Below are 24188 nucleotides of genomic sequence, written 5' to 3' on the forward strand. Positions count from 1 at the left end.
AATAATAAATTTATATTATTTATTATTACAATATTTTAATTATCTAAACGGTTTAAAAAGAAATCGTCACAGTCTTGAAATGCTTAGGCAGCCGCCTAAGCTGCTTTTTAGAACACTGGTATTTTGCATTGTGTAGTCTTAAAATCATTCTAGTCTATGCTGCTCTCTTAATCATTTTTTATTAAATTTCTGATAGATTCAAAAAGATTGATTTTTAAAATCACACAATACATAATACATGTTTATTGAAAGTTACTTCATACTCCTATCAATTCCGACCCAATTCCAGAAAAAGCCTAATTTGAATACCCAAAAATAAAGAAAGTGAAGTCCTTATATTCAACATCCACAATGTCAGTCTCAGCTATACTTTGACACAACCACATCATTCTTGACCAATATACCATTAAGAAAATTAGACAGAACCAACAACGTGACGAAGCTCAGACATAAAAGAGAAACATTCACTTCCAAAACATGCCTACGAATCTTCTCAAAAAGAGACTCACACTTAGTTTTCATAGCATGGCGACTGGGACCATGCTCTCAAAGTTCCATTTGCGTCGAGATAGGCAAAACTCAACTTCCGCATGTATTCAAAACTGCATTCTCAGTGATTATCGATCAAGCCGTTTGCACAACTTCAAGTTCACAAGCTGAGCATCCTCGAGAGCAGCCTTCTTGGCTTTGACATTACGCAAAACAACAATGCAGGAACTCTCAGACACTTGAAAACTATCACCTACCTGGATAATTTACACGTGAGTGATGCCCTACTCAACATAGCCTCCTTCATGTCACAATTACATTTCGACAGAATCTTAATGACAACTCTAGTCATCTGCTTCTAGTATTTGTCTCTCCTTGCAAAGTTCCTTAACTTTACCATTATACTCATATCTAAGATGTGTCTACTGAATGGCAACCTACACCAAACAACGATAAACATGCAAATCAACAAATAAAAATAAAAGAAAGAGAAAAGACAAATTAGAGTGGAACACTAACACGATAAGACATCCCTGATGCAACCCAAAACTCATCCTCCAACGAAAAGCGAACTTTCCCAGCCCGAGGCCCCAAAGAGGGAGTAATAATGTGATTCAACTTTTCACAAGCGACCTTATTCACATGAAAGACATGAGGCCCGTCATAATAAAAAAACGAATCTTCAGTAAATAGTAGGGGAACCGTCAAACAACGATGTTCCAGCAAAGCGTCACCGGCCAAACAGTGGTAGTCCCCGACACCATCATCGAAAGTACACTTCCAAGGAATCTTGGGTATTATACCTAAGTAAGCATCAAATCCCTTTGCCTCACCAGGAAGAGATTGAGGAGAATCCACTAAAACGCCTCTCGACAAAATCACTAGTAGGACCTTCACCTTCAACACTAAAATGACCAACAAGAAAACAACACTTGTACTCATAATTAAAGATATGACAAGTGGAACATGGGCATTCCTTCTTTTTCTTCTTAGCCGGACGAGTTGAAAAATCCTATAGAGCTGAAACCGCTGACTCATGCGGCACCTTCCTTAGTCGATGATCACCCTAACTGACCAGAGGTAGAACCTGACACTACCTCTTCACGCCATTCCAAAATAGGCATCAAATCTATCACCTCTACCAACTGATTGTGGTAGTATTTCCCATCTCGCTATAGAATAAGCAAGGCAAACTTTCTTTCTTTTTTTTAAAAAAAGGAGGGGGATGGAATAGTACGTATATATACAAGGTTTAGCACTTCAAAGACGGACCAAATGCTGATCCAAACAAGTAAAGCAAACATCCTTCCACGACTGCAGAGATCGATCACACCATCCTCATCAAAACCTTTCGACTGAAGATAAAACGAGGCATCTCAGTCTAAAAAAAGGAGAGTAAAAGAAAGGGTAAAAATCTCGGATAAAACCACGAAAAACAAAACACCTATTGATGTCAGAGTTCCAGGAAGAACGGTAGCCTCGATTTGGGTCTAAAAAAGAAACCACACTAATCCAAATATAAAAGTAATCAGCCACTAGTGAACGATTCTAGTCGAAGTCTCCTCCCCAATCAATCTAGATCCCAGCTTATAACTTCAATAAAAAGTTCCAAGAAGAACTTTGTTCTTACTAACTCATGTAATCTAAAAAAAGAACCAAGGCTTCACCTCGATCTCGAGCTCAAAGGCCAAGATTAGAGTACCAACAAAAAAATCTCATAGCATAAGCGGTTAGATACATAAAAGCAATGTTACATTCCTCGCACTGAGCTACTAACAGTTTAGGCAGCGGGAACCACAGCCCAAAATCAACAAAGAAGAATTTCTAAAGCGCCATAAAACAGGAGGAGTATCCCAAGGACGCTCTGATACGGTCAAAATTCAAATTTCGGGCTCACTTAGATCATCAGAAGCTTGCATAGTTTGACAGGGAATCCCTATCTGATTCTGAGGCTGACATTGTATTAACGTGGCGCATAATCGGTGGATTGTCAGATTCAAGACAACTTTCTTGTACCTAGTAAAATCCAACACAAACTCCAGTGTGCCCCAACCGATGTCGTGGTAATTTTGATCGAGACCACGAAAGGACCAGCCAAGTTGGCTGTAACACGAGGAGTAATACCTGCAGAAGATGAAAGATTCTTACTCGAAACATCTCCCAAAGACAATGGATGAGCAGTTGAGCACGAGAAGGAATTGGTTGGATGTCAAATGTAATCAGATAACTTGGAAACCTAGCATGATGCGATATCGCAAAAAGACTAATAGACAAATTCCACAAAAGCAGAAAAATGGGAGACAACCATAAACCCATGAATATTTATAGAACAAAACCCAACAGACGCTTTGTGTTGCCAAAAATGTTTCCTTCAAGTGTAAAACCCTAAAACTCACTGGGTGTTTTCAAAGCAAAATTTATCAGATTTGTGACTCTGCAACGAACTTCTAGGAAGGAGAGACTTGTTGTTTGGAGGTGTGCTTCACACCCGTATCAATGTCTGGCCAAGTTTCAGAAATGGTCCATTGAATTGGAAGGCTCAAAGACAATGGAAGCCTAGTTCGCTAGAAGACAAAACCTTACGACAAAAGCGACATGACGAGCCTGCCCACATACTTGAAGGGACCCATGTTTACTCGGTCAACAAGTACGGACGGTGCAGTCTGGCCTGCGTTTAATGTCTGGTACGAAGCTAGCTACACCTGCGTCGTAGGGAATATGCGACCTCACCTGACAAGCTCGAATATATAACGTCGGTGACGAGCTGTCTTTGTCGCATTCAGGCTATTATGCAGCTAACAAGAAAAGCATAATCGACTGAGCAAATCACCGGTTTTTCTCCCCAAAACTTCGAAAAATATTTTATAGAGATAAACTTAGTAACCTCAATATTTATTGTATAGCAAACTCAATAGTCGAACTCACCTCACATTTATAACCTCTTTTTGATCTCGATTTAATTCTAATATAAATGAGATTTCCGACCTAATTTTTCTCTTATCTACTTATTATTCATCTTCTCCATTTTCAACAAGGTTCATCCGGATAATGAAACTAGGAAAGAAATTTGGACACTACAATTTCACAATTTAGTAGACATATCTCCAAATCAAAGTTTCCAAATTAATATAATCTTGAATATGATTATGTCCATACTTAAATATTAAATACACTAAGATGAAACATTTCAATAGAGCTATCATTATATATATATATGTTTGCATATGTTTTAATATATTATAAAATATTAATATAAATAAGTTTTGTGTTGGAAAAGATGTTAACAAATTATTAAGTAGGTCTATATTGTTTATAAAACATGAATAAATATGAATTTTGCTTGGATTTTTGTTTTCTAGAATTGTAAATGTATTTTTATACTATGAAAAGTAAAATCTTACATCTGGCTCTTATGTGATTTCAATGATTTATGGCTTATTTTCTTGTTCAATATTGAATACCTTGTTTGAACATGAGTGTCATTTGTTTTTAATTTCTAATTCAGCATTGATAGTTTGATTTGCCAAATCGTTCATAATAGTTATTCTTTTCATTTTTATTGATCTAATATTGAAATAAAAATCAGGATAGATAATTCTTGTTTTGGAAATTGCCAGAAATCTATATATATAATGTAGATTTTTTTTCTTTTTTATGACATGTAAAATAGGGATTTGATGACATGTGTCTTTATGTTTTCCATTCTTTTTTACATTTTAGTTTATTTGCCTTTTAGATTACTACAATTTTTCCAATCATTTTTAAGTATGCACTATCTAATCTTCCTCGCATTAACCATCATCATATGAAATTTTATAATCTATTTTACTGATCACTAAAATGTAAGATGAATAAAATAATAAATAAAATAATATAAATAAATTTTAAATATTAAATTTATTTACAACTAAAAGTAACATAGATTTTCAATACTTTATTATTTTTTACTATTGATTCATTTACAAATTATACATTTATTTTACTATTAACTAAGAAGAAGAAACCAAAGCACAACACGTAATCTAAATCTAAAATTTAGTCATAGAGAAAACAAAATGTCATAATAGTCCTAACTCAATAAAGGTTTAGAGCTGAAAAAAGATCAAAAACGAAGACTAACTTACCTCACCTTATTATAGAATATTTTACCGAGAACCAGCAGTGATCAGAAAAAAAGTAGAAAGATAAAATCTGAAATAAAAATATATCTGGAACACAAAAGAGCACGATCAAACACCAACAGAAAAACCAAAAATAAATAAGTCAGAGGAAGAATAATCACCGGAAAACTTAAATCACTACGAAGCAGGTAAACAAATACCTAAACTGTGAAGTCATCCTCAAGCTATGAAAAAAGCATAGAAATCAGCTCACCAAACACAAGATCTTGAAAACTAAGACGAACAAGGACTACCGGCGACAAACCAATATTAAAGAAGATAACATAAAAGATGACTAAATTCTGACCAACCTAAGGAGATGCAGTTCCTAACATCAACCAAAATATAAGAAGAAAAACAGACAGTCAATATTAACTGGAAGAGACTACAACGCCATGAAAAAACAGTCATATAATTGGGAATTCATAAACCTGATCTTCAAAAAATACAAAATAATCTCACAACAGAAAATGACGAAAGAAAACAAGAGCACGTAGGTGAGTCTTTTTCTGATGATGGTGAAAGCACCATACACGAGAAAGATAAATGAAATACATAAATAATAGTTCAAAGTAAAAATATGGGGAGAGAGAAAACATTTTAAAAAAATAATGTTTAAAATATGAAAAATAAAATATAAATTTGACGATGAAACCATTGATCTTTGAATCTACACTTACATCATAAACTCAATTCACCACTAATAAATACTACTACATATACAACAACACATTACTGAAAAATCAAAATATGAAATAATTCTATTAAAAATAAAGACGATTATATAATTACATCATCCGGAAAATCATATTTAAAATAATAAAATAACATTTCGCGCCAGACACGTTCCTAATTTTAACATAAAATATAACATTACGCAATCTAATAAAAACCTTATAAGAATTAGGCAAAATAATGGAACATTTTAAGATATTAAAAGTTGTGGTGAAGAAAGATAGGAGTTACAAAGTTATAATGAGCATGAATTAAATAGCATCATATCTAAAATTAGCTGCAAACTGAAGACGTCGATGGAGACACTCACACTGTCATATTATACACTATTAATAAATAGCCTCACCTACATAAAACTATAACTGTTGGTTGCAATATTTCATTTTCATTTACCAAATCATTCTACAAATATACACCGCTGGTTTTTAAGATATAAAAAGGACAGTATTTTACAAAAATCATGAATATTAAGGAGAGTGAAATTGGGTTATACAAATAAATAAAATTAAAGAACCACCTAGCTCATAAAGCTGATGATATAGATAAAAAACTAAAAAGAGATATGAAGAATGTATGAAGAGAGAAGATGGGCGGTGGAAGTGGAGCACTTTCTTGAAGAGGAAAGAAATAGAGGAGCGGCGTAAACAGCTGTATTCTCTCTTGTTCTGCTTACCCACTTTCACATGCTCTCTCTCCTTAACCTCTTTTTGCACTTATTTATTACTTAATTACATGTGATGTGTTGTGTTCTCTTTTGATTCTTAAACTAAAACGCAAGACAGAATAATACATTAATCAAAAGAGGTGGTAATAACATGCTCGCGGAGTTAGTTCATTGATTTCTGAATCTAGATCTTAATAGTGTTTGATTTAACACGTAATCATTTTTATCTTAATCTTTAAAAAACCAACAAAATAAAATCCAAAACGTCTGCTCTCTACCAATCGAAACTGACTACAAATCTGATCTCATCAGGCAAGTTGTCGAACTTCGTTACTTTCCCAACTTGTATATCATACGAGGACTTGCCAAATAAAACAAGTCACCATCAATTTTTGTCAAGCTATCAGAAACTAGTTGCAGAAATTTATTTACACTAGGAAAAAAAACTAACTTTGGGGCTAACTTTGTGTGATCACTGCATTAACTATTTGACCCCACACAATGATGCAACTGGTCTCTCATCATAATGTCAATTTCAGGATTTACGACAAAACAAGTAGCAAACCTGGGCTCACTTGCCAGTGTGTCAGAGAGTTCATGACAAGCCAACTCAGACCACAACACTCTGATTAAACCCGCAGTTTTAGAACACACAAACATCTTAAAAATCTATCCAACCAAAGACATTTCCTTAAATCCGCACTAAATCCACAACCCATGGACCACTCTACTAGTGGATATATACCTTTTTTATAAAAAATATCAAACGAACTTAAACCCACAAATATTATGTGGTTGTTAAGACTGACAGTGCAGTAGATAGGGAGAAAACAAAAAATAGACCCATTTTCACACAGTATCAGTAAAACAAATTACTGAGATAGATAAGAAGTTTCAATGTTGTGCTAAGATCAAATGTTGTACACAATGCACTCGATTTCTCAACAGGAAGGGTTGAGTTCTTGACCAATCTCAGATGTACAAAAAAATAAAGTGAAACGAGGAATAGACAAAAGAGTGACAGTGAAAGAAAAATATTTCAAATTTTGGGCATTAGCATTCTAGGTCAGACAACAGTTAAGGTCCCGGATCTTACCTATGTACAAGCCACAGGATGGAGCTGAAAGAACATATGCTTTAGATCCAGTATCAAGTGTTCATTGGGAACTAATCGTGGAACCCAAAATGATCTTTCCACACTGCCCAACTGTTAATCTGAAAGGCTCATTAGTAGTTGGAGTTGCTCTGCAACACAACCGTCTTGGTGCCTGATCGGAGCAGCGAAAAAAGAATGGAAGAATCAAAAACTACAAATCATAAAGAAAAGGACATAAACATTAGGTGATCAACAAGAACCTCACCAAGTGCCAATTTTTGCTCAGAGGAAGCCCTAAGACCTGGATCTTTTCCACATTAGGCAGAGGAGGAGAGCGTTGAAAACACAGAAGCTTCCTCTTCAAATCATCTTTCACCAATGATCTAGAGTAGGTTCCAAGGGTCGCATTGCCTTCACGTCCTACCTCGTTCAAGAAGAAGAGTATAGGCTTCTTACAGAGAGACGAAACAGGAGGCTTTATGTCAAGATCAAACTCACTGGGATGTCTTATCCCGTTCCAGGCAGAGAAGGTAAGCTCAGCTCGCTCAAGATCCCGTGGCGAGAGGACGTTGGGGAAAACTTGTACAACATAACCAAGAGAGATGGAAAAAGTCAGCTTGCGAGTATGATCGTAACAGATGGATCGCTGCAAAACACTCCTGGGGCTCAAAACCATAGCTTCTGTGAAGAGTTTCAAACTATCTAATGTGGATAAGCCGGGGTATAGAGGATTAACAGCTTCAACGTGATGAATAGAGACAAAAGGTGCGATGGGATGAGAGGACAAGATGCCATGAGCATCTCCCTTAATGTCCCACTGCCATAAAAACTCATGAAATCAGCAAACGTTGAGAGTGAACTGAAGAAACAAGAGATGATGAGAGACAGTACCTGGTGAAAGCCAGGCTCTTTGGACAAAGGAACTCCGAGTTCAGTGATACAAGCGTGGAGACGATCATCGCTACCGTATAGCTTAGGGTATCTATCGATACAATCATCATGGATGCGAGAGAGAGCTTGGGCAAGAGGGTAGCTAATGGCGATTCCCCCGCCTCCGAAAGCCATACTATGACTGAAGTAGGAGTTAGCGGAGTGGCTCTCGGACGGGTTTCCGACGTAAACCATCTCGGAAGGATCGTACTTGGCCAAGACAGCAAGAAGGTTGATAACATTGAAGATGGTGTCGTCGTCTCCGAGGATAAACCAGCGGACGCCAGGGAGAGAGAGGCGGAAAGACTCCATGGCGATGCGGGAGATTCGGAGTCCGGAAGGATGGCCAGTGGGGTTTGTGTAACGGAAACGAGAAGAGTCTTCGGAGACTATGATGGGAGGAAGAGAATCGTCCCCTTCCTCTGGTGAAACCTGCTCTTCGAGCCAGACGTGGCCGCGCATCTGAGAAGGCTTCCACCATAGCCTCACGAGCTCCTTGCGACGTTCCCAGAGCTGTGAAGATCCAGCGATGCCAAACATCAAGTGGTTCAGAGTGAGATCGAGAGTTCGATTCCTAGGTTGGATAATCTCATCGTCGTGATCGAAGATAGGGAGAGCTGGCGGCGAGATTTCGATTTCTCTTTCGGTAGGGATGTGAGGATGGTAGCGTCTGTTCCAGATATGTGCGTCTTCCCAATCTCTGAGGAGATGCCAGCAGCGAGAAGTGGCGGGTGAGAAGACGAGGGAGAGCCAGGCGACGGAGGCGAGGAGAAGAGCGGATGTAGCGACCAATGCGGTGGCGAAACGACTGAGACGGCAGCGACGGAGGCGAGGACGAGAGACGGGGGAAGAGCAGGGACGGTGAGGAGATGAATAGAGGTAAGGGATGAATGAGAGCATGACGGTGAGGATTAAACGCATCTCCCCAACCGCATGTTTCCTCCGCCCAGCGGCGGCGGCGAAACCTAGGTTCCGTTAAGTTTCTTTTTTTGGAGTTAAATTAGGGTTTCGATCGCCACGAAGGAAGCAAGGGGAGATGTCGCCGTCTCTCTCTCTCTCTCTCTCTCTCTCTCTCTCTTCTCTTTCTCTCTCTCCGTCGCTTTAGTTTTTTTTTTCTCCCTTTCATTTTAGTCCCCCAATTTACCGTTTCTTTCGTTTCTGGAATTATTAATTCTTTATACTCAGATCTCTGCACTAATTAGAACAAAAGCACCTCGCAAGACGAAAGAGAAACTCCCTAGTGGGCTATACAAGTGATGAATTGGGCCCAACCCAATACGTCATTTACAAGTTTGATAAACACATCCAACTTCTCTCCTACGCAAAAGATGGAACAAAAATCTCTCCTACCATGCAAGACGTCGGTAAGCCAACGATGATCCACGATACACCGGAGAACCGCCGCCTGAGCTGAACAATCCATTAACTTGCCCTTGTTTTTCTTCAGAATCACTAGAGTCTAACTTTGTTGATTTGTTAGATTTAGTATTTGATGAAATGTGAGTATATATGAATCGCCAACAAACCTTTTAATTGTATTTGAATGTTTGTGAAATAGAACAAAACAAAGTTTGTGTTTAAGAGAAGTAGAAACGATTTAGTGTGGGAGTAAAACAAGCTTAGTGAGAGCTTGGTCTCTCATGGACTATAATCAGGTGTGTAACTCTAAAGATACCTGGTGAAGTCCATTTGCATATTGGGAAAGAGCTCATTCAGCTTTCTTAAGTTTCATTCATCAAAGTTACATATTTATACAGAATACACAACTTGAATGACTTACATGGTTAGACAATGTCTGTTTATTGGCCCACTTGATTCTGATGAACACTAAAACCATTAGCTAAACTAGAAGTAAAGCTCTGTTCAGGTAGAAATATTAAATAGCTACTTTTGACTTTCCTTTTGTATTATTAAGGCAACCTCATTTGAAGTTATAGGAGAGTATCTAAACATAAAAGGTAAAAAAAAAAACTAAAAGCTAGTGATAGAAGAAAGTGAGGTTGGCTTGCGAGAAGCTCAACAAAAATGTCAGAGATATTTTGGTGTGACGTGTTACAAGATAATTTGTTTACTTTATTTTTATGATTTAAAATTTAAATATTAATTACATTGTATTAAAACTAATAATATTTGATTTGTAAGATACTTTGTTTGACATACTAACTGCTAAAGATGCTCTTATATAGCATCTATTACTAAATTCTTCCTTCACAAAATTAAACTAGTAAACATTGTTAACTTCTCTTTAACTTCTTGTCAACAGCCTGTGTGTGCTTTTCTTTGGTGGATCATGATTGGAAATCTCTTTCCTGGATCTTTATACAGGCTAGGCTTCATATCCAGATAAGGTTTGGCTTATGCTTCTTCATTAGGAGAACATATATTAAAGTGGTCGAGTAATACACTAAACCAACGACAATGAAGTGATCGCTTCATATATTCAATATAGACTGCTTCAGCCTTCTCGGCCACTTGGTAGACCACTTACATCTGATAGTTTAGTTTCTTCAATTAGTCGATTTGATCTTCTTGAGCACATGGTCAACCATTGATGCCTTCTTTTCATTGGCATCACTCGTAGTCTCGTACTGATCCATTAGCACTCTAAATCTGTTATTAAGCTGTATTTGCTGAGGTATATTGGCTGTGCACTTATCTTCTTTAACGCTTCCTCTGCTTCTACTTTTGACTGAGATAGAAACCGTTCTAGTTTTTTTTGTTGTGAAATAATCATCTGCTTAGGCTTCTGGAAATGTGCACGGTCCACTACCATTGGTTGAGCCTTGCTGAGATGGCTGTGCTGTTGGGTTTAATATCTTTGACGTTGGGGCAGTGCTCAGCCACCAGAGAGAAAAAATCTAAATTAAATGGTTCATGAGTAGAAAGAAGAGAAATGGGGCGTAATCTATGAGAGCTGTTGTACTTTAACAACTCAAAATTTATCTTCGCTCACTTCAGTCTCGTAATATAATATGACAGCTTAACCTCAACCAAATTATAATAGTTTCTTTCTTCTGTCCATTCTCATATTTATCACAATATGTAGCGTTTTTTGTGATTTTCATTATGTGATCTTGACATCTTGACCTGTCGAAAACCATCAAATTTGACCAAGTCATATAAAAACGACAGCTTAGTAAATTTATTTTAAAATTTTATATCATGGTGCTAACAAATTTGATCCTAACACATTTGATCTAACAGTATATCCTACCATGTTATACATGCAATACTAACCTTTGGTGTACAGAAATCCTAGGCAATCAGAAAATCAATTTTCTACCTCGAGTAATGGTTGACGATCTAGGAGTCTACTTGAATGAATTTAACTCGCATGAAAAACATCGGTATCTCCGAAGAATAACTTTGCCCGTGTGCTGGTTGTTGCCGCATGCTTTGTTTGTCGCAGCTCATAAATACGATCAGCACCAAACACAAATCACGAGGAGAAATGTATGTGTTGAATGATAAACGGTAAGTAAGTGATAATAGTACCATTGGCATTAAATTAAAAGAAGCAAGAGAAATGTGTCGGTGACTGGTTGGGTGTATTGGGGTCAATTCAAGAGAAATTCGAGTATGTACATATACAATACGCAAAAATAAGAGCATCTTCCACGTTTTAGCGTGTTGAAAATCAAAGAAAACGACACTACATCTAACATCTATACTTGACGACATCTTTGGATTCAAAATTAATTAAACATAGAAAAGAGAGTACTATTTGAATATACATGGGACAATGATTCTCCTACCGCTCCCTCGCCGTTGAATTAATGTATATACATTGTTCAATATTATATTGTTTGTACTATTAGATTTAAGAGTTAGAGGGTGAAGAGCATGTACCCATGCAATCTTATGTCAGTCTGGTTGGTGGTGCCTAACGCCTGTTTAACCAATTTGGAGAGCGCATGTGTGATTTTTCGATGAAATCATGAGAAAAGCTGCTCTAGTTATGATTGTGATCTACAAAAGAGAAAGTTACGAACTTTGTTAAAAAGATAAAGCAAGCGAAGTTTTTTTGGTGTTAGGCGAAGTTTTTTTGGTGGTAGCAATTAGTGTTTAGTTTTTTTTTTGTCGGTGGCTAAGTGCAATTTGTCACTAGTATTTTTGGTTGTTGCTTAGTGCAATCAGTCATTACTCATTAGTAACCGACAGGCTGAAACACTACTCTCTAATCTGTTGCTAAAATATTTCCAGATTGTGGGCAACTTTACCGAATTTCTTGACCACGTGTTGTTGCTAAATACATAGAGATAGTTTTGATATTTTGCGTTTGCTAGTATTTCACGATATAATTTCGTCGTTACTTTATTACGAATTAGAAACAACGTAGTGTAGTTATTAACTAGAAAACTTTGTAAGAAAGAAAATCGTTTCGGTTACCTATATTTTAAATTACATAAAATAAATAAGGATAAAATTTTATTCCTATGTAAATCATTCTATGTGAAACATCAAACATGCAAGAGATCTATCTAAACGTGCAAGCGATCTAAAAGAATTTTTCTTTTATGTTTCGTATCTATTATATTAAAACAAGACCATAACATATTGATAATATTATGTCCAACTATATATTTTATTTATTTATTTTTTTTAACGTCTGAAATATTTTATTTATTTAAGGAATTATTCTATCAAATTAAATTAATATTAAACAAAAATATAATTAGAAAAAAATTCAAATACATAAATTAAAATTTTCAAAAAGAACTAAACAAAAAATATATTCTCCCTTTACAAGACATATTAAAAAAATTTTAAGTGTTGTTTTAATATTTTTTATTACATAAAAATATCATTTACAATTTCAATGCAGTTTATATTTAATCAGCTCGATATTAATTATAAAATGCATTAATCTTATAAAAAAATTTATTTATCTAAAATGATACTCATTTCGTTTCAAAAAGATGCACTCTCTATGTTTCAATTTGTAAGTAGTTTTAGATAAAACCACTAATATTTATAAATCTATTACTTTTTAAAAAGTATCATTTAATATATAAATTCAACCAATTATAAAAAAATGTAACATATTTTTATTGGTTACACAATATACAATAAATGCAGAAGTTACATTGAAATGTTAAAATTACTTATATTTTGAAACAATATTTTTTTTGCTAAAACTTCTTACAATATGAGAAGAGGGAGTATATTCTAGAGAAAATATTGTTTCAAAAGATACATTTTTTATATCTCCAATACAGTTTTTGTCAATTGATGATGAAAAATGTGAAATTCAAAAATATTAATTGAAATGTGTAAAGTCTTATTGGTTTAAAAGTATATGAAATATAAAATTACAGAAAATAATGCAAACTAATTTTTAATATGTTTTATTAAAAAGTATGAAAATTTTAAAACATACTCTCTCTCTGTTTTTAAAAGATAGTATTTTAGTGTTTTCACACATATTAAGAAAATACATTAAATCACTATAATAAATTTATTGTTTTCTGTAATTTTCAATTTTCAACAACTTTTGGCTAATAGTAATCTAATAAAACCAATTAAATTCTTAAAGTTTGCAATTTTTCATAGAAAACATAAAATAATCATCTTTTAAAAACAATTTCTTTTTTCAGAACAATTATTTTTTATGAACGGAGGGAGTACATTTTTTAAAACGAAAGGAATATTAGTTAAATTAACAACATTAACAAAACATAAATGCATTTCAATCAATTTCTTAATATACGTGAAAAATGTGTAAGTGACACTTTTTGTGAAACGGAAAAATATATATCTACATCGCATTGCTGGTGTAGTCATACTTATAGTAACATGAGAGATGATTTACATTCAATATGAGCTGCAACATCACTATGGTCCCTATCCTAAAACTTCCCAATTAATTTTGATTTTGTACTATAAATTAATAATATTGGAACTATACCAAAACTATAATATTTTATTAATTTATAGATTATTAATTTATCGAGATACTAATTAAATCAAAAACTCAATTTGAGACTATGAAATTATATTAATTTATAGAGATATTAATTTATAAATTATTAATTTAAAGAGGTTATTTATACTGTATTTGGCGGTTGCGATTAGGGCTGGGCAAAAAATCCGAACCCGAAAAACCGAACCGAACCCGATCTGAAAAAGTAGCACCGAACCCGAACCGAAATTGATTAAATATCCGAACGGGTTCAAAATTTCGGTATTTAAAGAACCGAAACCGAACCCGATCCGAACCGAAATATTTTGGATACCCGAATGTATCCGAAATAAATTTATATACTTAAATATATACATTATTTTTATATATAATGTATATTAAAAATATTAAAAATATATAAGATACCTTTAAGTTTTCCAAAATACTCGGAAAATATATGCAAATAGTCAAAAGTAAATGTTTAAAATAGCTAAAGTATACTGAAAACACCAAAATAGTTAAATATCTATTGATTCTTTATCCAAATATTCAAAGAAAACCAATTTATATGTTAAATTAAGGTGTTTTGACATATATGTTATGAAAATTTATATGTAATATATTATCTTTCTTATAGATTTTGAAAATTTGAAGTATATAATGAATTTTGAAAACTTAAAAACATTTTAAATGGGTTATCCGAACCCGAACCGAACCCGCAAAGATCCGAACCGAACCCGAACCGAAATTTAGAAATATCCGAATGGGGCTGAAATCTTTGACCCCGAAAACCCGAAACCCGAATGGACTAAACCGAAACCCGAATGGGTACCCGAACGCCCAGCCCTAGTTGCGATGGTCATTTGAGAAACTAAACCGAAGTGCATTTACTAGAGTCACAACGCCATTATTATTGAAGGATCTATCTATCATCAATTAGTGTTATTTTAAGTAGATTTTTTTTGAAAATAAAAATAGAAGTGCATTTATAGATTAAACCAACATCGGTTGATTCTGATTTTCCATCCATTTAAATTTGATTGTCATCGTAAAATATTTTTTTATTAAAAGTAAGTATTATTGTAAAACTTTAATATGAAAATTTATTAATTTTATATTTTATAGGATATCTTATATTCTCTAGTCTATTTTTATATTAGTTAAAATATAGTTAGATATATAAATAATGATTCTTTTATTTTAAAATATATAAAATTAAATATTTTCTTAATTTGTATAAATAAATTTTAAACGATAATTAAAATGAAGTAGAAGAAGTATATATTAGATTCATATATTCCAATTCAGAATCAATTGACACCAAATGAATTGACAAAAAAATGATTCTTCATCTCTGTATATTATTTCATAATCTCTTCAACCACTAATATGAAATTGTGTCATCCCCTATATATGAAAGTAGATGCATTATCATTTAATGCGTTCACATTACGTTTGCCACGTGGCCGTTTCACAGCAATTTGAGAACAAATACGTTTACGTGTCACATGCAGAGGGTTCTGGGCCAAACTCTACATAAATGTGTTCACACTTACGTTTGTTTCAATATAAAACTCACATGCACGGGTTTACGGGTTATACAAAGTTCTACATAGAAAAATAATTTACAAAAAATCATTATTGTCTATGCTTATTTTATTTTTACTTATTTATTTTAATAGAATAATATCTTGCATGTGTTATTTTGAAAAAAAAATGTCTTTTAGTGTTATGGTATCCCCTATGTTTTATTTGGGAATCATTTAAAAATATGAACCTTAGTTTTGTAAGAATTAAAAAAAGACCTCATCCTATATGGTACTTGTGTATGACTTCCAAATCCTATTTCAAAGAATTCTAAAGCACCTTATATAAACTATAGTCTAAAAATTATACTCTCTAACATTACATTAGTCGCATATATTTTTCCTTCAATAAAACCTACGAAATTACCTAATGTGATTAAATATATATACAACAATTAATAATCTTAAATAATAAAGATTTGATAATAATTTGTATACTTTCTATCACTTTTGTTTAATTCTTTATTATTAAAATAAATTACACAATTACATTAGTGATATAATAAAAAATAGATTTTTTGTATATGTTGTATTTTGAATTTTTCAAAACGAGTATAAATTACTAAAACTGTTAAAAATCTTATATAAACCTTTGTGATCAAGGTTTAAATTTTTTTATATTAGGATACAATGACTATAAGACCGTATGAATAAAAAAAATTATTTTAATAAGTTTATATATATATATATATATTTCATATCGTTTAAATTATACTATACATTGTATGAAAATACATACTAATATTTGATATTTGCATTGAACATAGATTGAAAATTTAATATTTAATTTTGAAATCTTCATTGTTTTTTTAAATGATTATAAATTATTGAAACTACTAAACATCCACATTAAAAAAAATTGTTGGTGTAAAATTTTGTTTCACAAATATGCAAATAATCATAAATCATATGAGTAGAAACCTCATTTAATAAAATCAATATTAAAAATAGTATCTATGTTAATATCATTTAAATTTAATTACATATTATATACGAATAAGAGTGATTGTTTCGATGTATTTACCCTAAAATGATTGCAAAAAACAAGAGTGATCGTTTGATTTATATGCGCACACCAATTTATTACATATAATAATTGATTTCTTATTTATTTAATATATATAATTATTATTTTATAATTTCATAATTTGCAGAAAAACAGAAAATAAGTAGTAAATATAAAATATTGCACAATATGATGCATGCAATTGATATATGTAGTATATAATTTTCATAAGTTTCAGTAAAAAGAATGTTTGTATTAATTAGAAAGATTGGTGAATAAGCGAAGAAGGTATAAAATAATTAAAATTTAAAATCATGCAATTAATTTATCAATATCTGAATTATTCGAAGGTTCCACTAAAAATGTATACTAATATTAATGAAGAAAATAATGTCTTAGTGTCAAATGATGATTTGTTTATGTTCTTATAAATTATATTTTTGTAACTAAAACAATACTAGAAAAATCAATTCGATTGAATTAAACAAACACAAACAAAACCAAAATAAACACAAACCAAACTAAATTCAAATTGAATCGAGCACAATCCAAATCAAAATAAAACCGAACACAAATCAACCAAACTAATTTGAATTGACTTTGGTTAAGAGTCTCTTAAACTTTAATAAACCAAATCGAACTTAAACCTGTAGTTTTTTTTAACAAAATCTAAACATATAGTTAAACCTACATGTTTATCCCTAATAAAACTGAAATATTGTTGATTTGATATCATTTGTCAATATTATATATTTTAAATATTTATCATAAAATTCACTCTGCGCAATGCGCATGTCTTATCCTAGTTAACGTATAATTTTGATTACATTGAAAACTTAAGTAGGTTTATTTATAAATTCTATTTCCAGCTGATTCCCAAACATGATACACAAGATTACACCATATGAAAGTGAATTTAAATATATAAAAGAAATTTGGTATTGGAAATGGGATGAAACATGAGTTTTGTCTACCCCTTAAATAAATAAAACTCAAATCTTTATAACAATTTATTGAAAAAGATATGGGCAAAAGAAAAAATATATAGAGTGAAGCCGTAGTGGTTATAACGTCAGTGCAGCTTCTAGGGAAGGCTTCTACTTCTTCATTCCTCACAAACGGTCAAACTCTGCCTCTCTTTCTTCCTCTTCTTCTCTAATTCATAATCCACCAAATACAAAACACATTCCTAATCAGATCTCCACTCTCCGATTCTCCTGTTCCTTCTCTGTCGGCAGTTACAAACCCTTTGTGTTTCGCAGAAACCCACCATTTATCTCCTACTTAAATCAGAGAGTCCTCACTCAAACTTCACAAGTTCTCTTTTCTCCCTCTCTCTGTTTCAAGAATGTCTTGTTTCGTAAGTTGTGTCCGTTTCGATGACTCGACCACCGACAAGAAACCCAAGATTACAGGATCTGTTTCTGTCTCCGGCATAACATGTTATACCTGGGACGATGTAGAGTCTCTCACCTCAAATTTCTCTAGACTCATCGGTTCCGGTGGCTACAGTAGTATCTACTTGGCTCGTTTGTCTGGCACGAAAAAAGCGGCTTTCAAGGTTCATGTCGGTAGCCACCGTCTTTACCAGGTGTTTAGATCTGAGCTCGAGATCTTGCTTCGTCTTCAACATCCTCACATTGTCAAGCTTCTCGGTTACTTTGACGATTCAGGTTCCCAATTAGTCCTTTGAATTATTAACATCACACATGGAAAAAAGTCAAAATACTTTAAATAACAAAAGCTATGAGATTTTATAAATGCAAGTTGTTGTACTTTATTCTTGCCTTGTCCTCATTAAAATTCTTTCTGTTATTTCATGTTTTCACCCAAATAGTTTTTTTTATAATATATTAACCCCAAATGATTTATTTGTTACAAATGATATCAAATTGTTAAATAGTTTTTTATAGTGTTAATTTTTCTGATCTTCCAGAAGAAACTGGCGCGCTTCTATTAGAGTACCTTCCTCAAGGTAACCTCCAAGAGAAGCTCAATCACAACAGCAAACAAGTGTTGCCATGGAGAAACCGTACCGCCATCGCGTTTCAAGTTGCGCAAGCGATGGAACACATTCATGAAAAATGTAGCCCTCAGATTGTGCACGGTGACATCAAATCCTCCAACATACTTCTTGAAAAAAACCTCAACTGCAAGCTTTGCGACTTCGGATCAGCCAGAGTCGGGTTCTCATCTATGGTCCAGCCTTCTCCTACCATGTCGTCACCTCGTTCGAAGCAAGTGAGGATGATAGGGTCTCCAGGGTACACTGATCCTCATTACTTGAGAACTGGGATTGCGTCGAAGAAAATGGACATGTATGGGTTTGGAGTGGTGGTTCTTGAGTTGGTTTCCGGTAAAGAAGCGGTTAGCGCTGAGAATGGTGCGATGCTGGTGCATACGGCAGCTACACTGATCCATGATATTTGTGATTTAGGTGCCAATATTGCAGAAGAAAAGGTGAGACGGTTCTTGGATCCGAGGTTGTCTAGGGATAGTAGTCTTGATATAGAAGATGTTAAGACAATGCTCGGAGTGGCTGCTTCCTGTCTTCGCAGCCGGCCATCTCTCAGACCCTCAGCTTCTCAGGTAGTTCAAACTCTTGTCCAGAAGATCCCGTCTCTGTCTTTACTCGGTTGTGAAAAAGATAGAGTGATACATATATAAGACGATGAGGTTTAGGTAGCGTCTAGTGATTGTTGTGCAAGTCTAGTAGGTTTATAAGAGGCAGAAAGATTCTGAACGGTGTCTGAGAAGATTGAGTTCCGTTGTATAGGAGATTCTGCAAAACCCCAAAAAAGAAAGAAGGTAGATTCAAATTCTTCTTCTGGTTAATGATGTATATAGTTAACAAAATACAAAAATTCGTGTGAAATATGGATTTTGTAAACATTGGTGTGTGATGTATAATACAAATGATTGGAATCTGTTGTCCTCCCAAAAATTAAAAACAAATCACGTCTATTACAAACACACATATTAGGGATTTTTTACATTATTCCAAATATATTGAACATCAGGTGTACAAAAGATTTCATTTTTTTGTTATACGCCCTAAAGCATATTTATAGATTTCTAAATGTTTGAGAATCTTCCTAACTCGAATGTGAAATGAAATCATGTCTGACTGATATAAAGAACTAGGCTTGCGGTTTTTGTCCGAACCGAATGGGCCGAACCGAACCGGTTTTTTTGGTTTTTGCTTCGATTTTGGTTTTCAAATCGGTTCAGTTCGGTAGGATTTTGAAAAATTATTCGGTTTTCGGTTCGGTGCGATTTTTAATTTTCAAAAAAAAAGATTTAAAACCGAAAATAATAGAAAATAACAAAAAAACAGAACCAAAATTAACCAGAAAACCGAAAATATCCGAATTTAACCAAAATATCCGAATTTAACCAAAAATATTCAATTTTTTCGGAAAATTATACCGAAATTAACCGAAAACAAAAAAAAACCGGAAATGAAACCAAAAATAACCGATAAACGAGCCGAACCAAAATTTCATTCGGTTCATTTCAGAATCAATTTTCAAAATCTCGATTAACCGAAACGACGGTTCGATTCGGTTCGGTTTCGGAAAACCGAATGGCTATAAATAACTATTCTTTTCCAATTCACGTTTTCTTGTTATTCACAGAGTTCTTTGACTTTCGTGATATCGATTTTGTTTTTATTCAGGTTTGGTTTGTGTTCAAACGAGTCTTGATTTCTCGGGAACATAAAGCTTCGTTGAAATATTTTTAAAGTTTGGTTCAGAACTTCAGATTTGATTATGGTTTCTTTGCGTTTGGATTGGATATAGTAACACATTACAACCCAATTACCCAAATAGTGTACTTGTTTTTTTTTTTGTCGTCAAACAGTACTTAGGTATACAGTATACTTGTTTATGAATCGAAAGTACACATTTTTGTTTACAGATTTGTCAACTTTAAACAATTTATACTTACAAATGATAGTTGAGAAACATAAATAAGTTAAAATTAGTAACTAACAATTCAATAAACATATATAGCAAATATTATTCATCCTTAAAAATATAAGCAGCATTGTTTAAACTTCACAATTTTTTATTCATAATCAAGTTTTAAATGCAAAGTCAAAACATAAGAACTTTAATATTTGACCAACTAATAATATATATATTAAACTAAATATTTTATTTAATTATTTATTTATAAATAATTGGTTATGTATTCATTGATTTTTTTCAATATTTTAGTATTTATTTCAGATTGAGTTTGAGCTATGTATAAGTTATTTTTGAAGTTTTGTAGATATTTTTTTTGTCAACTGTTTTGTAGATATCTATTTGGTTTTGTATTAGGTTCCGATAAATCCAAAATCTCAAATATCATAAACAAGACCCATGTTTATGCTGGATTCAGTTAGTTGTGAATTCATTTGTCAAGTTTATTTAGTTTGAGTTTTCAAATTCAGTAATTTTTTTCCTAACCCTAAAGAAAACCAATGAAGATAAATATATGAATCATCATAAAAAATATAGAAAATTAAAAAAGTTATCACATTAATATTATAAATTATAAAACTTCAACAATCATATTGGTAATTAATATATTAAATTATATTATTTTGATTCTTAGTTTTATTTATAGGATGTAGATTTTGGATAAAAAATATTTTCTATAATATTAATTAAATTATGGAATTTGGATTTGAAATTTTAACGTGTATTATACTTGTGGACTGAAAAAAATTCAATGGCACCAAAATGATTATAAACAATCACAACCCATAAGACATCAACATTATATATCATCTATAATTTAGATTTTAAAAACAGTGAGACAAAAATTCAAAATAATAAATTACAAAACATGATCTCTGTATTCTCGTACACTAAATTTATAGTATATTACCATATTAGACACTTTTTGACTTTATTTTATACCTATCTAGATACGCATATGGCTTGAATAACACTTTCACAAATACAAACGTACTTTTATACCTACCTAGCTTGACTTCATATTATGTTTATGTTTTAGTCTTAATATCGAAGTTCAATATATCTTGTGCACAAAAACATGTAGGTTATGCCCTTTTTCAGAAAAAAAGACATGTAGGTGTCGTTACTTTATTTTTGTGTATAAAATATTATGAACAATTTATAAAAATTATGTGAATAATATATTTTAGAAAATCATTGTGCTTGTTGTGGAGAGGGAGCTGCCGGAAAAATAGGCTAGTGTTGATTAGTGAAATTATTGAAAATGAACATGCAAATCATTCTTCATGGACATGAGTTCGTGATGGGTTCACGTTATGCTGCAAATCATCTTCATGGACATGAGTTCGTGATGGGTTCACGTTATGTTTGCAGGTTCATTTTCAATAATTTCACTAATCAACACTAGCCTATTTTTCCGGCAGCTCCCTCTCCACAACAAGCACAATGATTTTCTAAAAAATATTATTCACATAATTTTATAAAATTTTCATAATATTTTATACACAAAAAATTAAAATAAAATAACGACACTTACATGTTTTTGTGCACAAGATATATTGAACTTCGATATTAAGACTAAAACATAATCATAGAGCGTGATAAATGAGTATCTGAGTGATAAAATGGAGTATTGCGAAACAGAGAAATGTGAATGCAAATGGTTGATTCCAGCGAAGCTTCACATGGTACTATGGACACGTTCTAGCTCAGTTTGAGGCGTGGTCAGCTGCTACAGTTTTATTTCTTTGAGAGGAAAACGGTGGCGGTCTCATATTTCTGATATGATCAACGAGCTGAGAGATCGAATTGAAATTCTACTCAAAAGTGGAGAAAAATATTGATTCCCGTGAAGCTTCACATGGCGATTACGGGCATGACCGCGCTCTGTTTGAGGCGTGGTCGGCGGCTACAACTTCTTTTCATAGAGAGGAACATGGTGATGATCTCAGATTTTTAATACGATCATCAAGCTGAGAGATCGAATCAAAATTCTATTTGAAAGTAAATAAAAAGGGTGACCTTGGATGGTTTGAGTCAAAAGAGAAGTAGAACACATGTTTAACAGTTTTGAAAAAAAAGGAAAAAGTTGATGGTGGAAAAACAATGGTGACTTTTTAATTATATGTAACTATCAATTTTTTATTTATATAGTGTGATGTTTGAGTTTTTTAATGAGATTTTATATTATTAATTTTTTTAATTTTATCTTGTTACCATTTAATCAAGAAAAAAATAGCGAGATAGTGAAAGTTTAGTTGAGGACAAAATGGACAAATAACAATTAAAAATGTTTGCAAGTGCAATATCACTATAGTTATAACTGGAAATAGAGAATATGTCTCTTAGTGTATTTTTTCTTATATTTATATGTTTTGTATTATTTTTATAAAATTTAACTGTTATTTAATGTTCTACTCTTAGTTTTTCATGTTTCTATATTTTTAATATTTTTCTTAAATTTTCATTTTTCCGTTTATAAAATATTCACTATTTTTGTTTTAAATATATATTTTTGATAAAAATTTGTGATTTTGTGGATAAAATAGTTATTAATGTAAATTCACTTTTGATTGTGATGTTCTTCATGTACAAATAAAAATTAATTTATCATAGGTTAGAAATATAATTGTTTTAATATTAAATATATATACAATATTTAACATAAGAATATAATTTATATTTACGACATATTTTCTATAATGCTTTACCATTAATCTTAACTTTGATATTTTAATAATATGTATTTGGTTCAATATTTCCAATAAGAATTAGAGAAGATGGTAATAATATTAGTCAATAAAATCATAAAGTAAAAATAAGATAAATGTAATTATGATATTATCGGTAAATATTGTTAATTAATATCAATTGTTAATATCTATTTGTTAATTAAATGTCCTAACTAACATGATAAGTATATACATATTAAAATACATATTTTAAAAAAATAATAGTATATATTTAGGTAGAATAAGCTAATTTTATTAATTATCTTAAATATTATGATATATATACATATTAAAATATAATTAAATAACAATATTATTTAAACTAATGATGTATCGTAAAATAAATGAGAAGATGAGAAATAAGAAAATTTAATTCTCAAATAATAATATAGATGTAAATACTAGGGATAATTTAAATATTATAAGTACAGTCAACCCAAGATATTGAGGTATTTTTATTAAAAATGTTTTTCTTAACAACTTGGAAATATGTTTATGTATACTATCTATTAAAAATTTTGTATTTGTGAGAACCGAAATTCGAATTGTCAAATTTGTAGTAAAGAAAACGAAGCATTTTAACGGAAGTTCGGATGTTCTGTAGAACCAACAACAAATAATAAAAAATGCAGAAAATAACAAGACAAAACGAAAAACAAACAGCAGAGCTAAGTACTTTATTTCAAATCCGAGTGTGAGTGTTCCAAAGACAGAATCACTCATGACGGTTCATCTAGAAGCGGCATTACAACAAAAAACAAAGAACACATTCAGTAAAAATTATATAAGTTTGCTCGAATCACCTCACCACCTATACATGAGATACTACTCGTTAACAAGAAACGAAAATAAAACCTAATTGTTCAGCCATGGTTCATCCAGTCTGATCCTATCAGACATTGATATGATTCTTCTTC

The 24188-nt window shown here is 32.3% G+C and overlaps 2 protein-coding genes across 2 annotated transcripts; one reads left to right on the forward strand and one right to left on the reverse strand.

Moving 5' to 3' along the window:
* Positions 1-6907: 6907 nt before the first annotated feature.
* On the reverse strand, positions 6908-9212 carry LOC108813146 (uncharacterized). Its single transcript, XM_018585614.2, has 3 exons — positions 8036-9212; positions 7410-7961; positions 6908-7316 (listed from the first exon to the last, which is right to left on the reverse strand). The coding sequence occupies exons 1-3, from the start codon at positions 8993-8995 to the stop codon at positions 7206-7208; spliced, it is 1623 nt and encodes a 540-aa protein (XP_018441116.1). The 5' UTR covers positions 8996-9212; the 3' UTR covers positions 6908-7205.
* Positions 9213-17634: 8422 nt separating this feature from the next.
* LOC108814922 (probable receptor-like protein kinase At1g33260) lies at positions 17635-19539 on the forward strand. The gene is made up of 2 exons (XM_018587579.2): positions 17635-18241; positions 18505-19539. The coding sequence occupies exons 1-2, from the start codon at positions 17917-17919 to the stop codon at positions 19233-19235; spliced, it is 1056 nt and encodes a 351-aa protein (XP_018443081.1). The 5' UTR covers positions 17635-17916; the 3' UTR covers positions 19236-19539.
* The last annotated feature ends 4649 nt before the right edge of the window (positions 19540-24188 follow it).

Source organism: Raphanus sativus, chromosome 1 (assembly GCF_000801105.2).
Source record: "Raphanus sativus cultivar WK10039 chromosome 1, ASM80110v3, whole genome shotgun sequence".
NCBI classification, from domain to species: Eukaryota; Viridiplantae; Streptophyta; class Magnoliopsida; order Brassicales; family Brassicaceae; genus Raphanus; species Raphanus sativus.